The following is a 17655-nucleotide window of genomic DNA, read 5'->3' as shown; positions in this document are numbered from 1 at the left end:
GGGTTCATAAATCCCAAATGATTTACCATTAATGCAACTCCAGAAATTCCCAGTACCATGAACAAAATCAATCAAAATGATATTTAATGCAAATGATTTACCATTATAGCCATTACTCTTGCTCCCATTCACTCAACGTCTTTTCACCTAAAAACCCCAAGTCCCAAACAATGTTTACCATACTTTCCCTCCGTTCACAAATTCCCTTGAGAAACTTCAGAATGTCTGCATGACGGTATTTTAAAACAATCATACACCTCGTCCATGAGCGGTAGGTTTCGGGTTCGAGACTTGAGAGCAGCCTCTCCATAAATGGGGGTAAGACTAGCCGACATTCACCTCTCCCAGACCCTGCGTAAAGCGGGAGCCTTGTGCACTAGGTACGACATTTTTATACACTTCGCTCGATTGAAGGAGTGGGAGCTCCACTTCTTGTAGTTCTACTGTACGATTCTAGATTTAGTGGGCAATTCAAAGACGATCTTGGCGGAATTTTGGGACTCTGTTGACAAGACCTCCGCTTTTGGAACTTCTCATGTGACAGTCGTATAATTAGCTTAAGACACTGTTACTTTAGGGTCCCAATTTCACATAAGTTCGTCTTCCGTGATTAACTTAAAATACAACAAAACCGCACTAGCATCCCGTGTAATAAGTAACATTCTTCCCCACCTGAGTAACTAATTTAAGCATCTCCAAAGCAGTTATCAAATTTTCTCTCTAAAAGTGTCCTTTCCTAACCTATATACCACATAGCACTCATATGTTATTAAAAAAAAATTCACTTCAACCAACCCCTTATTAGTTAAATTCTGGATTTTGGCAGAAAGAAGAGGTTACAAATCGCAGAGGTAAATAAAGAAATGTGGGTAAATAAAATAAGACCTTCCCTGCTGTACCACTACAATTTTGACTACAATTTGGAAACCGAGCTGAAATTTTTACAGTGGGCAAAATGACAAAAACAACCCAACAGCCCCGTATTGTCCACTAGCATCACGTGACCCGACGCGACAGGGACACAACCAAAAAATTGGGCAAAACCACACCCCCGGATTCCCTTAGACAAACAGAGACGCCCAAATGATCAGGGGCAGGATCGGAAATAACAAAATGGACGGCGATGATGCGGCGAACCCTTGCCCCTTCTCGATCTGCAGCGAATCGACGGCAAGCGGCATGTTCTCCTGGTCCGGGCTACACATGTTCTCGTGCGGCGGGTGCGCACTGTACATTATGGCTCGCAGAACGGCGGAAACGGTCGGAATGTACGCCGTTTTGTTCCGGGCGAGGAGCCACGTCAGCCCCATGAGCTGGCAGTCACGGTTGAACATCTTGTTCGCTCTCTCGCTTGTGCTCCTGTCCCCCGCCGTTCCGTTCTTGCTCCCTCCCTTGAGCTGTAATTAAATGGCAAGTCAGAGGGCATTCTGATAGTTTAAAAAAAGAACCATTTTTTATACCTTCTGGACAGCGCCAAGGCACTTGGTGCAGCCGGAGTACGAAGAGTTGCGGCAGTTCTTCTCGAGATTCCTGAGGGCGGCGGTGGGGGTGGCGTTGTGGAACCCTTGCGACACGTTGAAGGCGGCGGGGCAGCTGAGGGATCCGATCTGGTGAAGCCGGATTCCGCAGAAGCACAGAACGGCGTCGCAGCTGGCGTTGGGTTGAGGAATCCGGATGTTCCGGTTGACGAGCGAGGACTGCAGCGAGTTGACGCACTTCTGCGAGTCGTCCGGCATCATCGGCTGGTCGAGCACCGCCGACGGAGCCGGAGCCGAGGAGGGGAGCTCAAGGGCTGATCTGGCGTGGGCGGCGAAGAGCCAGGCGGCTAGAACAGGGCAGCATCGGCTCCGGTCGAGGTTTCGGCCGCATGCTTGGCTGACGCCGCCGAAGAGCTCAGCGGAGAGGTCAAGGTGGCAGGTCTGGATAGGGTTCTGGGTTGGGAGGGCCGGGACAGTGTTGGGAGTGGAGTTTTCCCCTGGTTTGAGCGGCTGGGGGTTACCGGTCACAGGTTCGGCGAGTAGGCCGGCGAAGGAAATGTGGAAGCTGGATGTTAATAAGAGGAGGAGGTAGAATGTGAGAGAGGAGGTGGGAAGAAATGATGACATTTCGGAGTAAAGTTGTTTGTTTTGGAGAAAAATGATTAAAGGTAAGGACTTTGAAATCTGGTTTTGTTTTTTGTTTGAGAAAAGTCACAACTTTATGGTTTGTTTTTCGAAATTATGAAATGGGAAAAGTTGGAAAAAGAACAAAAAAACAAGGAAAGGAAGAGATCCTGAAAATCTTCAGAGGCGAAGAAAGGCTGCACTTTCTCTCTCCTCCTCGAACCTAAACAGAAGTAAAGCCACAAACTTTGAACAGAGATTAGAGTGAGAAGTGGACTTAGTAGAAACCCAGATGAAAAGACTAGTTTTCTTCTTCTTCGGTTTCTTTATCTCTCTCTAGAAGAGGGAGTTTATCTATCTAGAAATGGTGTGGTGTGATACTGATGGGAACCGTGAGCTCTCGATTTATGCAGAGAGACACTCTGTGTACTGTACTGTGAGTGTGGAGTTCACGCAGCAAAGTGGGCTCTCAAAAATTTGGATTATACAATATTATAAAAGAGTACTCCTTTTGGGTTCAATAATTTTATAAGATTAGAGAACAAGGGGGGTCCATGAAAAATAGAAGATATTCGTTTGACGGAACCCTAGAGAGAGAGAGAGATGGTAGTAGCACTGGGTTTTTGCATGATAGAAAAGGCTGTATAAAGATTTGGAAGGATGTGGTGTGTTTTTCCTTTTCATTCTCTATCCTCCTCAAACAACTGACAAGTGCTCTCACTCTTTTTTCATAATTTTGAGTGATTGACGAAATGGCTAATTGGCTATATAGTTTTTTTTTTTTTTTTTTAATATTACTCTTCAGTTTTCGATCTTCATTCTCATCTTCTAATGTTGTGTAATGATGAAAATCGTTAACTTTTAGTTCACTATTTAATGATTAACTCTTCAAAAAATTAATCAAATTAAAAATCGTCTAACCGTTACATTAATGTTATTAAACTTTTAGTATTTAACTAAATAACATAATTAATTTATTAATTGAATAATCGTTAGATAACTAAACGATTAAACATGAGTTTTATTCACACTCCAAGTATGAAAAATATTTACCATCCTAAAAGAGGAAAAAACAAAGTCTTTGTCTAAAGAAATGCCTTGAGAAATGATGGATGTATAGGACCTTTTAATGAGATAGTGCTTTTTTCAAATTTGGTTAATTTTAAGTAGAGCTGTTCTTTAAAGGATGTCATATATAGAAAACAAATGGGTTGAATCATAATGCTGCAAGATGAGAAAAGTCAAGTCGGTAATATGAGGATTTTCAAATGAGAAGGTTAGCACTCTTCCATCTTAAAATTGGTACTCTCACCTTAACTCAAGTAGAGAAAATTATATAGCACGTAAATGTATACGTATATTGATGAATTAATGACTGGTTATGCATTAAAGAATTTTGAGAAATTTAATGAGTGAATTAATTTGAGCCACTATATAGATGTATAGTAGCATAACTCCTGAAGCAAAGATTTCCTTTGTTGCTACCAAAGGTCATGAGGACGTATATCAACAAAGCAACGAAGGACTGAGCCAAGTGAATCACATTTTGAGCTAATGAGATCTTATTTAGTGTTATAAAATATAAACCAAGCAACGAAGGACTGAGCCAATTTAGTCATTCTTCCTATTCATATGGGTAATGCTAGGGCCGGAGATCAAATTTGTAGACAAAATTTGCAAACTGATTTGTTATCAATAGAAATGGGCATGTATATCCCTGTTAAATAATAACTCAATCATCAACTTTCATACCATTTAGTTTACAAAATTTTTTCTACAATTTATTTTTATTTTTATTAGTGACACATTATTTAGTTTATAAATTTTATTTACAAATTTAATTTTTCTAATATTACCCAAATGTAAAATTAAGATAGCCATAGTTAGGCCCCGTTTGGGATTGAGGTGATTTTAAAAAAAACCACTGTGAAAAAAAGCTGAGGGTCATTTTTGTGTTTGGTAAACTGAAAAAAAAATGACTTATTTTGGAAGCTGCTGTGAGAATAAGCTGAAAATCAAAGGAAAAGCTGAAGCTGCTATTTGCTACTTTGAAAAAAAGCCAGTTTTTTCAAAGTACACGGAGCTACAGTGCTCCTTTAATGAAAAGACACACTATCATCCTGCTTTTTTTTTCCAAAATCACTTTCACAAAAAAGTTTACCAAACACTCTACTGGCTTTATTTCACAGCCGTTTATTCTCACAGCACAACCGCTTATTCTCACAGCAGCTTTTTTTCAAAGCACAGCAATACCAAACCAGCCCTTAATACTATGCCGCTAAAAAGGGATAAAAGTGAAATAAGAGAGAGAAAAGAAGGAAAGAGAGTTTTGTATATTGAATCTTGTGCATGAAAAAGGAAAGCAAATTGAGCAGTTTCAGTTTTGGAATGGGAGGGCATCGTTCTAGGGATTTGACCGTTTCTGTGATGAACTCTTTCAACCAAGCAGCGTATGAGTGACCTTGAGCGTGTGATAGAAACTGGTTAATTTACTGGGTAACAGCTGTGTGCCTGCGGGTCGGCCAAAAGCACACAACTTTTTCCACACATTATTTTTCTAAAGATAACATAAAGTAATATAGTTGCTCAGAGAGTAAGAGAAGACATTACATTTCAGTTCACATGGAAATGGAATGCCCACTCTCCAAATTTCCAAAGAGCGTCTGTATCAAATTTCAATGAGTTCCTACATGCACTTGAATTGAAATACATTATATCATTTCATAAAGTCCAATGATCAGTGGTCACTTAGTTTCAGTTGGTGGATTAACGGTCAAATAAAAATTGAAGTTGAGTGCTTGTACTCAAGATAAATAATTTTTGTATAAGCAGAAAGCAAAGTTGTAATGTTTTAAAATGGTGTCCATTAGATTTACATATAATACTTGGCTTCCTTCGTATGTATGAAGTTATCGTTGCTAATTTAATATGTGTATAAAAGTTATTTCCATTTTTTTTTTTTTGACTACTTATATATATCAGACCGTGAGTTGTATATGATAGTGTTCATTCAGCCTTACTAGGGTTAATTAACCTAAAAAAAGCCTTGCTTGGGTTAATAGTGAAATTCCATTTCTACAAAAGGACAAATTAGCACAAACCCAAGCAGGTTCCTACTCACAGAAAAGATAGAGTGTGGAGATCATATATATACGCAAAGGTAAACAACAGTCCAAAGCACAAATGAAAAATATAACTTGTTATTAAGACAAGACAAACATAAAGGACGAATCAAGCAAAAATTATTCCAACCAAAAGTTCCTTTGGGAAAAGCTAATCCTCTCTCGCTTGCCCCCACAGACTTTCTTTACCTGCATTTTAAAACTTTGATTTGTTAAAGCTTTAAGCTTTTTTTCTCCTTTGCGTGTTGGGATGCGTCTTTGGGTCCTCCCATTTGAAAATTATTGTCTAGAGATTACTGCAACTGCACAGCGTAGGGTTTGAGTAACAAACCACTTCGTCTTAAAAAATAAAAAAGCTAATGCATGGACTTAGCTTTTTCTTTGAGTCAAGATTATTATACAACGAGATTAGGTTTAAAAGCAAAAAGAAGATTCTTGCAAAGTTAACTTCTTGGTAATGGAGATTGAAAAGTAGGAGAGGAAAAGCGTAAAAGGTTTAATCATGGTGTTGCAAATCTAGACAATGGGGTCAAATATTTGTATAGTATACTCCCAGTAATAGCACGGTTGTTGTCCGGTATTGGCATGCTGTATGAAAATGAAAGGCATGGTGTCTTGTATTTTCTGGAGAGGCAGTGCTGGCCCTTGTTGATTGCAAGGTTAAGAATTAGACCGTTGACGACTAAAGTGTGTATAATGAAGTGGTTTTAACACATTTTTTTCTTCTTCTTGCACACTCTTGCGTACTTCAAACTTTTGAATTGAATGAAAGCAACCTCACCAACAAGGCTCCGTTTTGCAAGGTTCGAGAAAAGAACGTTTATCGTAAGCAGTCTTACTTTGCAAAGAGATTGTCTCCACAACTCGAACTTGCGACATTTGGAAAGGAGCAACATTTTCGTTGTGCCAAGGCACGCCCTCATACTTTTGAATTAAATTAAAAATAATAATTAAAGAACAAAAATGAATAAGAGTGTGCAGAAAGAAAAAAATGATATGTAAATATAATTACTCATTGTATTGAAAACGAGATAGCTGATTGTACACTAAATCATCAATCGAAATTATACGGTTGCATGAGGAATTGTATGATAACATTTCATATTACACATGACAAGAAAAAAACATTTCTTTTATAATTGATTTAAGGATTAATTTCAGTTTAGTATCTGAATTTCATTCAATAGGATATGTTAATACTTGCATTTTTTAATTTAAAATTTTAGTATCCGTTGTGAAATTTAACAAGTCGACTTCATCGTTAGATTGATCGTAAATTATTCTGTTAAATAATGATGTGTCAAACAAAAGGAATAAAGGAATATGAACTGATTAACATTAAGCAAGTTCAGAATGGGGCTCTACAAGCTAAGATTGGGGTGTAATGAACACCTCAACACACAATTATAAACAGAAGGCCTTGATCATGTTTAACACGGCGTCCACTCAATCAACTACAAATTTGGGAAGGAGGCCCATTCACGACTCTGTCAATGTCATCAAATACATTATAACTTCTGTTTTTCTTTTCTAGCCACCAAGAAAAAGTTTTCTTGACCTAAATGTCATTTCTTCTATACAAAAGTGAAACATGTGAAAAATAAAATTAAGAATCGATCAATCAAACCGCCAATACTCTTTTTTGCTTTATGGGGTAATAAATATGTCATGCTTTGCTTGATTCTTGATTAAATCATGTGATGAAAAATTTGAACTAAGAAGTTTGAGTTCATACCCAATATAAAAGATATTAAATGTGTTGGATGTCCATTATTTTTTACCCCACTTCAAGTGGAAGAAACCTCTATGTTTGAAATATATCACAAGAAGTATAGCGACCGGTAGCATTGCATGATTGGAACAAAGTAAATGTACCTTTTTTATTGTCGTGAAGAAAATAAAAAGATGTCCGCCAACGTTTTAAAGTCAACAGTTCCCCTTTGTCTTTGTGAAATAAGAAGATAATAAATGCAAGGTGATATGAGGTTACACTAACTAATCCCATAGCCTACTTCTCGGACCCTAAAACAATGTAATCATTTTGGGGCATGCTTATTTGTACATACGAATTTGTAAAGAATGAGTTTCATCACGTCATCATGTGTTTACTAACAACTAAGGAATAAAAAAGTAAGCGATCGAGTCTCATGATTTTGAGTATGACATAACTTTCAGGTATGGGATAATCAAGGGAAGAATTATTAATTAATCTCATACGTACTCATGTTAATGGTACATTTACCATCTATTGGTACCATTATTTGTACCATCTCTCTAATAGAGGTAAGACCCACCAACATATGTGAATCTCATTTCTATTAGAGAGATGGTAAAAATGATAGTACAAATAAATGGTAACACCATTTTTGTTTGTCATCCTATTCTCCTACCGATGTCATGATTTATCCGACTCCAAATAATTAAACTTGCCATATATTTATATGCTGTCATCGGCAATTATTAAACACTCGAATTATGTTTTCCTTTGACAAGGATATGATGGATCATGAAGATATAAAAGGTTGGGAGGCATTGGCATGTGAAGACAATAAAACACTTTTTGAGTTGTTTTTTTGAACTTTGAAATCGAAATTATATTTTGGCTTGAACAAGTAAATGGCTAGGTGGATATTGGGCGGTCGAGAAAAATCCAAAGTGAGAAACAGACTGAAAGTAGATTGAACTTGAAGCACGAAGACATGTGCATAGCTGCTCTCTTGACCAAAATGAAAGGAACAAGCTTCATTGTCTTCCATTCGGCCAAGATCAATCATTCATGGTCATCGCACTAGGCAGGTGGCAAGAGCTCAATAACAAACAATCGTCATCAGAGTTCTACCAAAGTTACGTTTGTATGCTGCTAATATGCAAACGCGTAGATATTAGACGAATAAATGAAGAACAGATAAAAAGGCAAAATATACTTTGTTAAAAAAAAAAAGGAAATATACTTGTGTTTCGGCAATGAACATCTTCCATGTGTATTGTATCATTGAGCTTTTTGCTTCTTTGTTGATTTGAGTTGTATTATAAAGGGTAATGCTAGGTAGATCAATTTTTCAGATCAAATATATAAATCATGTTATGTGTCACTAATAAGAAATAAGTACGTTAATTAACATTTAAGTAATAAAAAATGTACCATTTCAAAGCCACTTAGTACTACCCAAGTGACGTGGGTAGAAAAATGAGTTATGATTAGGTTAGAATAAGGGCTTTTTTGGAAGTTAATTGATTTATTCACTAGATGTCATGTGGACTAATAAATTTGGTTTGTTAAGCTAGAATTTCCCTATATATTTGTTTGATTATGTAGGATTTGAATTGTTAAGATCGCTTCCTTTATAAATACTCATTTTGTAAATCATTAAAATTTAAGTATATTGGTAATTAAGATGTAGTCTTTTTGTTATATCATCCTCTTAGTAATACATAGTTTTCTTCTTTCTTTTGGCGAATAATATAAACTTCAAAAGTTTGTGCAATTAGTTTTTGCTTTTTTCTTGCTTTTATTTGCTAACATGTTTCATTCCCTTACAATGTAACAAAAACGCCGTGACAATGCTGCCATTTCAAGGTGTTGTATATGGTATTATAAGGTTAAGGCTGAGGCTCAGTTCTAGGCCTCTAGTTATTTGGCAATCAACATAAACGAAGGAAAAAAAAAAAGAAGAGGACCCATTACTACTAATTCTTAGGACTATCGTAATTCAGACCTGTAAGAAATGTTGAATTATTTAATAGCTTGTTACTGTGGGTGTGGTGGAGATGGTAGCTTAGTCCATGTAGGCTTAATTGAATTTTGCAATTAGGGTTTTCTACAGTTTCTGTTCCAAAAATTTCCGTCTAAACGCTAGGCGGCTGGTCACTGTTTCGATTAATCTCTAGGCATTCGAAAATTAAGAAAGAGTGCCTAAACCTACTTAGAGGCCTTGCCTATGCCCTCCTAGACCCGCCTAGATCACAACTCTCACTTAGACAGAACATAGATAACTTTCATTTTGCATTTTATTTTTTTTCACTAAATTATAAGAGACTTGTTGAATATTTGGATGAACACTCATTTTATGCTTGTTCCCCATGCTTTCAATATGTTTTAATACTTTATAATGTATGTCATTCTACCACTACTACAATATAGGCTATCACCGGCGAAGCAAAAACCGACAAGAAACCCAATTTCTGTCGGAAATTTGGCAAAAATCCGACGTAAAACAATGTAATGTCGAATTGGAATAGCGACACTAATGCTAGCGTCACGAAAGGCCTTCAGTGTCGGTTTGCTCGCTTAATCCGCCACTATGCAACGTCGTTTAAAAGCGACACTGACATTGATGTCGGTTTAAAACGACGTATACTTGAACATTAATTATAATATATCCATCCTACTGTCGGTTCTAACCGACATTGTCATAAAATTAAATAAATAAAATATACCTAAACCGACGTTAGATAACAATTAAATAAATAAAATATTCAAACTTAGCAATTTAATTATAATATATATCCACCCTACTATCGGTTCTAACCGACATTGTGATAAAATTCAATAAATAAAATATACCTAAACCGACGTCAGATAAAATTCAATATATATCCACCCTACTGTCGGTTCTAACCCACCAGATAGTCCACGTCCAATACCATCTTCATTTCGGCCTCTACAGGTACGACGAGACCCAACGTCTCTAAGATGCATGAAACAGAAGGACAAGCACTCATCCACCAAATATGCTTCAGCAATAGAACCTTCAGGACGACCCTTATTACGAACATAGCGCTTTAGTGTTTGCAAATACCTACAATTATAAAACAAAATACAAATTATTATAATTATTAATTAAAGTTACTACAATTGTAAAAAATTTATAAAAAAATTTTCATTACCGTTCAATTGGATACATCCATCTATATTGAACATGCCCTGCAAGAGCTACTTCATCTGCCAAGTGAACTGGGAGGTGCACCATTATATCAAAAAATGCAGAAGGGAATATTTTTTTCAAGTTGACATAATGTTAAGGCAATTATTGAATTCAGTTGCTTGAATCCTTCATCGGACTCCTTCTTACTACACAACTGTCTGAAAATTGCACTCAACTCTAATAATACCATATTAACAGCTTTTAGCAAAACCAGGCGTATTGCAAGTTGGAGTAACTGCTGCATTAAAACATGGCAATCATGACTTTTCAACCCATGTATTTTTCGTTCATTCACGTGTACATATCGCGACAAATTTGATGAATATCCAATGGGGACCCGAATAGTAGACAACACTTTGCAAAACGCAGTTTTTTCTTCTCGGTTCAACGTGAGCAATGCTGGAGGTCGAAATGTTCTATTTTCTTCTCTACGTAGGTATTGACTACGTCTTATGTTCAAGAATTCAAGATCTGCATGTGCAGCTAATCCATCTTTAGACTTTTCTATATCTAGCAATGTTCCCACCACACTATCACATATATTCTTCTCGATATGCATAACATCAAGATTGTGTCTAATCAACAGATGCCTCCAATAAGGTAGTTCATAAAAAATAGATTTCTTCTTCCACTGACTGTTACTACTTGTACTGTTCGAAGTTCTTCTTCTGTGTTGCCCAACTGAAGCATCTTTGTTTGGTTTTCCAAAAGTAAATCTCAATGTAGAAAGTTCTTCGAGACATTGTAAACCAATCTACTACCTTGATGCACTACGATGCTCTCGGCAACCATTAAAAGCTATGGTTTGCCTTTGAAACCTATGATTATCTTCAAGAAAGCGTTGGTGCCCCATATAACAAATCTTACGACTTTCTGGCAAGTAAATAGATTCTTTATCATGCATGCAATGTGGACAAGCTTTATAGCCATGTGTACTCCATCCTGACAACATTCCATAAGCCGGAAAATCACTTATAGTCCATAAGACAGCAGCCTTCATCATAAAACTTTGGTTGGAATACGCATCATAAGTAGGAGTGCCGACCTCCCACAACTTATTCAGCTCGTCAATCAATGGACGCATGTATACATCAATCTCTTTACCAGGATTGAGTGGTCCTGGTATTAACAGAGACAACAACAAATTTGGTTACTTCATGCATATCCAAGGCGGCAAATTATAAACAGAAAGCACCATAGGCCATGTGCTATGGTCATTCCTCATTTTCCCAAAAGGATTAAATCCATCACTGGCCAACCCCAATAGGACATTTCGAATTTCTGACGCAAAATCCGGATATAAATTATCCAAATGCTTCCATGCTGGAGAATCTGAAGGATGTCTCACAAACTCATCCTTAGGACATTCAGTTGCATGCCACCTCATATGTTCAGCCATATGCTTCGACATAAAAAATCATTGCAATCATGGTTTTAAAGGAAAATACCACATAACCTTAGCTGCGATCTTTTTTCTCGAGCTATCCTCTGCATTGGTAATTTTATATCTTGATTTACCACAAACCGAGCACATGGTCAAATCCGAAGTATCTTTCCAATATATCATGCAATCACTGGGACATGCATTAATTTTGACATACGATAGACCTAAGTCATTTATAAGTTTTTTTGCCTTGTAACATGTTTCAAGCAAACAATCCCATTCAGGCAACATTCTTTTAATTAACTCCAGTAAAATGGTGAAGATCTCGTCTGGCATTCCTGCTAAACACTTAATCTGATACAGTCTTACAACTGCTTCCAATTTCTTAAACTCCTTACAACCTAGCCACAAATCTTGATCTGCCTCTTCAAGCAACCTAAAAAAAGTCTCCACCTCTTCTGGACACCCTTCCCTAATAGGGGGTTCAATAGACAGGCCAACACATTCTTTTGTAATGGTTGGACAAATACATCATTAAGAAAATCATGCATGCCAATCACCTCATCTCCTGTTTCTTCTTCTCCAATTACCATATTTTGCTCTCCAATGTTTTGCTCGCCATGATGTCGCCACCAAGCGTTTTTGTAATCTTTATCCATATCATATAATATGAGATGTTCAACAATCACTAGTAGAAAAACATGTTTGTGCGACGGAATCTTGCGCGACGCAACAAATTTCGTAGCGCAAAGTATGTTTGTGCGATCCTAAACACCAAACGTCGCGCAAAGGACGTTTGCACGACGAACGATAACGTTGCGTAAAGATGTTTTGAGCGACGTATAACTTTGTCTGTCGCGCAAACAACCTTTGCACAACGTTTGGTGCGTCGCGCAAGATCTTGGCGCCAAATAAAGAAAGTTTCCCCCTTTTTCGTCAACTTTGCGCGATGAATACATGCGTCGCGCAAAGCCGTTTTGCACGACGTACGTTTACGTGCGTCGCACGAGTTGTGATAAATTTGGCAGTCCAATAGTGAAAAATGGGCGTTTTTTTTTTTCAATTTTCCAACTTTTGACAAAATAATTGAACCATCCCTCCCAAGAACTTGTCCTTCCCAGTTTTGGAGTTATTAAAACAAGCTGAACCTTCAAGCTCTTTTTTCAATTTTCCCCGTAGACCCCAGATCTTGAACCCTCGCTCCCAAATCTTGAACCCTCCTTTTTTTTTTCCCTTTAAACCCCAAATCCCCCTCTCTTTCTTTCCCTATTTCTTTCCCCGTTGACCCCAAATCTTGTCTTTCCTCTTGGGTTGTCGAACGCAGACCTTGAACCCAAACAACAGGCCGCCACGGGAATCTCAAAACCGACGCGAATCAAGTCCTAAAATCAAGGTAAGGGTTTCTGATTTTCGATGGGTTTTTGTCACAAATTTATTTGTTACCAAATTGCTGCATTTCTTCCTCCTGTATTTAACTTTGAACCCCATGGTGAGTATGATTAGTATCCTTTACATAAACACATAATACCATTTCAGTTTTCTACAAATTTTTATGGAGATTGCTGGCATTGGCTTCATGGTGATTATGATCATTGCAAGTTCTTTAATCCGATGTGAATAAGATGGCTTGATTATGTCTATTAAAACTACTTATTGGAGAAAGGTGGTTTTGTGTTTTTCTGTTCTTTTGTTTAGTGGTATTCTCTCTAGCTTATTAACTTGATTACCACATCTATGTTAATTAATAGCTTGTAGTCCTACATATTTAGGTATAGTTTACAAGATAAATTTTGTTTCTTTAACACCTTTGTATTCCATGTATTTAATTTGATGGCATTACGTATTGAGCCACGTTGGGCCACCTTTAATAGGGATAGATGTGGTTCCCGTACGTTGCAACGAGTGAAGCTGTGATATATTCTTGTCCTTGTTTCCTGTTTGGAGTTCATCTCTTTGTTTCTATGTCTACACTTGTGTCGTGTTTTGTTCCGAACTACTTTTTGCTCTGAGTATGAGTCAAAGCACTCTGTCTGTCCAGAGAGGAAGTTATGAGGTTGAGATGTTACAACTATGTTCTAAAGTTTGTGTGGTCTATGTTCTATAGTTTGGGGTATTTATAATCGTTTTCTCTTATAGCTGACCAATTGATTTTCAGTCATGCTCCTCGGTCCCATATTTTTGTATGTAAATTATGTCAAACAGTTGAAATCACACCAATAATAGGCAGGCAACTCGTATCTATTTGATTTTCCTTAAGCAGACAATATGACCGAGAAAGGATACACTAGTTGAAAACAGACAATATGTCCTGTGATCTTGAGTAGTACGAGTGTTGCAAAAGTTCGTGAAACAATTTAGGAAAATCCGAGGCTTTAAGTTTGCATGCGGATAGAGGTGGTTTTGTATGCGTATTTGAAGACCAAATATAACTAATATGTATGTTTATTGTGACTCCCACTGCAAGTAATTTAAGATAAAGACCGATAATATATATACGCAAAGAGTTCCTTTTTTCCCTTGGTGTATGGTTGAACTTCCTTTTCGTTCGCTGTAGTTTGTTTAATGTTTTGACTCCGTCTTTGTGCTTTCAATTTGAAAAATGATACGAAATATTGCTAGGCGTGGTTTACTAAAACATCATATTTTATTTACAGGATAAGTCTTTCATATATCTAGCCGGCCTACTACAGGTAAAATGTGTGCAATCAAAGCATTCCATCTAACCATAAATGTTGAAGAACTATAGCTGTTTACTTTCCCCAGGCACTAAATTCTAAATGTTGTTCTCTCTTTCAATTTTATTTTATTATTATTTTTATTTTCATGTTATTTCTTTTTCAAGTATTGCATTGAAAGGGTTTACCTTTCCTACTTAACACTCTCCAATTATAATGCGGAACGAGAAGATTCATTTCATTCCTACTTATAGATGTTGAAGTTGATTGCTCGTCGTCGGAGTGTGACCAATGCGCCTCCCACATTATCAGCATCTACTGCTCCAGCCATGAGTGCTCCATTGATTAGGGAGCCTACACCCAATGTTGAGGCTACTTCTACGGCGTCCCAAGTGCCCGTCTCATCGACGTCATCAATGTCCGTTGAGTCGCTCAGTGCACGGCGGCCTCACCGACGCTGCCGCGACCCAGAGCCTTTTGATCAGACTTCCTTAGCATCCAGAGTTGAGAGTGAGGCCTCCCAGCCACCAGGTAGTTTTTTCTAATTCTCACTATGTTGTATTTTGTTTTTCATTTTAAAACTATTACTTTTATGATGATGAAAATTTGTTGGATTGTGAAAATGTGTTGCGGGTTGTGAATTACTATTATTTTACTGTTTTAAGGTTTTGGGAAATGCTATACTACTAAGGGAGGTTGTGTCGAATTTTTTGTACAAATTTAAGCTTAGGGTTTTCACCATTTAAGTATTTTTGGCTAGCTAAAAAAAACACCAGGGGGCCTAGTTGAATGCTGAATGAGTTACAGGGCGTACGTCAGAACAACTCCAAGATCAAGATTGTGTATGACCCACAACATTGTGGAACGGCTACCTCACAGCAGCATAGCGGCGTTGCTAGTAGCTGTGGTGTTGTTATTCGAGATAATTGTCCTTTTCAGCGGGAGTCTTGGGCAAAAATTACTGAGGAGACGAAGATATTGGTGCGAGACTAGTTGTCGGTTAGTATATTAATTTATAGCTTTTTATCATTTTTTTTAAAATTTCGTTTACAAATATTAAAAACCAAAATACATTATCTTAATATTATTACATTTGTTACTATTATTTTATTCTTTTTCATATTCGTAGTGCGTTTATGATCTTGAGGACATATCCCCTGAGGTCATGGTCTACTTAGAAGAGACCTTAGCAACCCGGTACAAACAATGGAAGAACAATTTTCACAAGCATTTTAAGCAATGGGATGATCCGGAGATTGCTCGCCTACATGTTCCAGACGAGTTGAAGGACCGACCAGAGGATTGGGAGTGGCTCTGCAAACATTTTACGGACCCAAAATTTGTGGTATGTATATAATATTTTAATAATAATTTTTTATTGTAAATGTTATTTTTTTAAGCATTTTTAATTAATTTATTTCAAATAGTCACACTAACATGTATATTGTGTGTTTAACAGAAGAAATCTATTGCTAGCCAGAAAGCTCGAGAGTCAAAGACACTTCTCCACCATTCTGGTTCGCAGCCCTTTTCGTATAGGCTTGAGGCACGACGTGAGGTAAAAGTATATTAACTTTGAAATTTTATACAATTTAATTTTTATTATTGATTAATTAAATTTTCTTAATGTTTTTTTCTTTCGGAGGGTTCTAAGTTCCCAGAGATCGACATGTTCAAGGATGTTTGCGTTCGACCTGGTAATAAGACCACTAAGCAGCTTCATGTAAGTATATGTTATTATTCTTATATGTATGAATCGTTCAAATATTATTTATATTTTGTTATTAAACATTATATGTTTTTTCTTTATTATTACATGTTACTATGGAGGAAAAGAGCACTGCTGTTCTCCATGAAGCAGCATCGCAGCTTCCCCCGGAGACCCCGATCGAGGACGTCATGGTACCTGAGGATGCAGGTTTTCAGATCATGACTGATGTCCTGAATCAGAATTATGGTCGTCGTCGTGGCAATGTTGTTCGGGGTATGGGGAAAGCGCAGATTCGTGAGACAGGTACTTCTTCTTCTAGATCGAACACAGCAGAGGTCGATGCATTGAAGGCGGAAGTGATGCAGCTGAGGACTGAGGGCGCGTAGATGAAGGTTCAGCTGAGGGCCCAGGCCGAGGAGCTGAATACATGTGTTGGGAGGGTGCAAGAACTTGTACAAGCCATACAGACGTCCAGCCTCCAAATCTCGCTGCCAGTACCTCATCATGCTCCACCTTCAACCTCAGAGCCACATTGCCCTGCCGATACCGAGTAGCTTGATATATTAAACCTAGTTCACTTGTAGTTTTTTCTTTTTTGTTCGGACATCTTGTATGTACATTTTCAAATATTTTATAATTAAATACTTTTGCTTGGTTAATTAATTATTCTTTATAATTTAATTACAATATTTATCAAAACAAATTTTAAAAATATATATTTTTCACTAATTAAAAAAAAGGGTTTGCGTGACGTACGCCGTAGGATGTGCGTCGCGCAAAGTATCTTTGCACGATGTAGGTCACGCGTCGCGCAAAAGTACTTGCACGACGTACAACGTGCGTCGCGCAAACATACTTTGCACGACGTACAACATGAGTCGCGTGAAGTCACGTTGTACGTCGCGCAAAGTCACTTTGCGCGACGTAGGTTGTGCGTCGCGAAAAGCCACTTTGCGCGACGCACGTTATTTTTCTTCGCGCAAACCCTAGTGTCACGGCCTTGGCGCGACGAAGTGTACGTCGCGCAAACCCTTACGCAACGATTTTTGACTTTGCGCGACGAATATAAGTACATCGCGCAAAGTGTTTTTTTTACTAGTGAATAGTGTTCCTAACAAAAGTATATCGATTACAACATCTTTTGTAAGGACATCTAAACTTATCAGGACCAACACCATTTGCAACTGCTTGATTGAAAAACAAATTAATTCCAGCTGTATAAGCTTCAAAATTTTGAGGTATCGTCAACCAACTCTTGTGCATGCTTTACCACTTTACGAGGGCAAAATATTACGTTCACACTAAGATGCCTACAATCTTTCAATCCCTATCATGTATGCATAACTATTAGAATTTTCAATTTCTATCTTTCAACCCTCGAACTCTATCACGATTGCAATCTTTTAACTTTCAACACCTATTATAGTAAAAAAAAATTAAAATAACAATAAAAAGTTATCAAAATTATGCTCATCTAATCCATTCTAATAAATACCAACCAAAAGTTATCAAAGTTATCAAAATAACAACAAAAACAAATTAAAATAACAATTACAGTGCAAAACAAATTAATTTAACATAATATATTCTTATATTACTAAATATTATAAGTTTTATATTATATTTAATATTGTTAATTTAACATAAATGCTAATAAATATTATTCATTTCCATTTTCTCATAACAATTCAAGTGATAAAATTAATTAATTCGACTAAATATAAATTAATTTAACA

The 17655-nt window shown here is 37.1% G+C and overlaps 1 protein-coding gene and 1 pseudogene across 1 annotated transcript; one reads left to right on the top strand and one right to left on the bottom strand.

Annotated features, from left to right (window-relative positions):
• Nucleotides 1–780: 780 nt before the first annotated feature.
• Nucleotides 781–2547, bottom strand: LOC126583391 (uncharacterized GPI-anchored protein At4g28100-like). The gene is made up of 2 exons (XM_050247739.1): nt 1461–2547; nt 781–1397 (listed from the first exon to the last, which is right to left on the bottom strand). The coding sequence occupies exons 1-2, from the start codon at nt 2103–2105 to the stop codon at nt 1062–1064; spliced, it is 981 nt and encodes a 326-aa protein (XP_050103696.1). The 5' UTR covers nt 2106–2547; the 3' UTR covers nt 781–1061.
• A 10418-nt stretch (nt 2548–12965) lies between these two features.
• Nucleotides 12966–16578, top strand: LOC126583400 (uncharacterized; annotated as a pseudogene).
• The last annotated feature ends 1077 nt before the right edge of the window (nt 16579–17655 follow it).

This window comes from Malus sylvestris, chromosome 9, assembly GCF_916048215.2.
Source record: "Malus sylvestris chromosome 9, drMalSylv7.2, whole genome shotgun sequence".
In the NCBI taxonomy this organism is placed as follows: Eukaryota; Viridiplantae; Streptophyta; class Magnoliopsida; order Rosales; family Rosaceae; genus Malus; species Malus sylvestris.
Note: the sequence above shows the minus strand (reverse complement) of the source record. Positions and strands in the feature narration are given on the sequence as shown.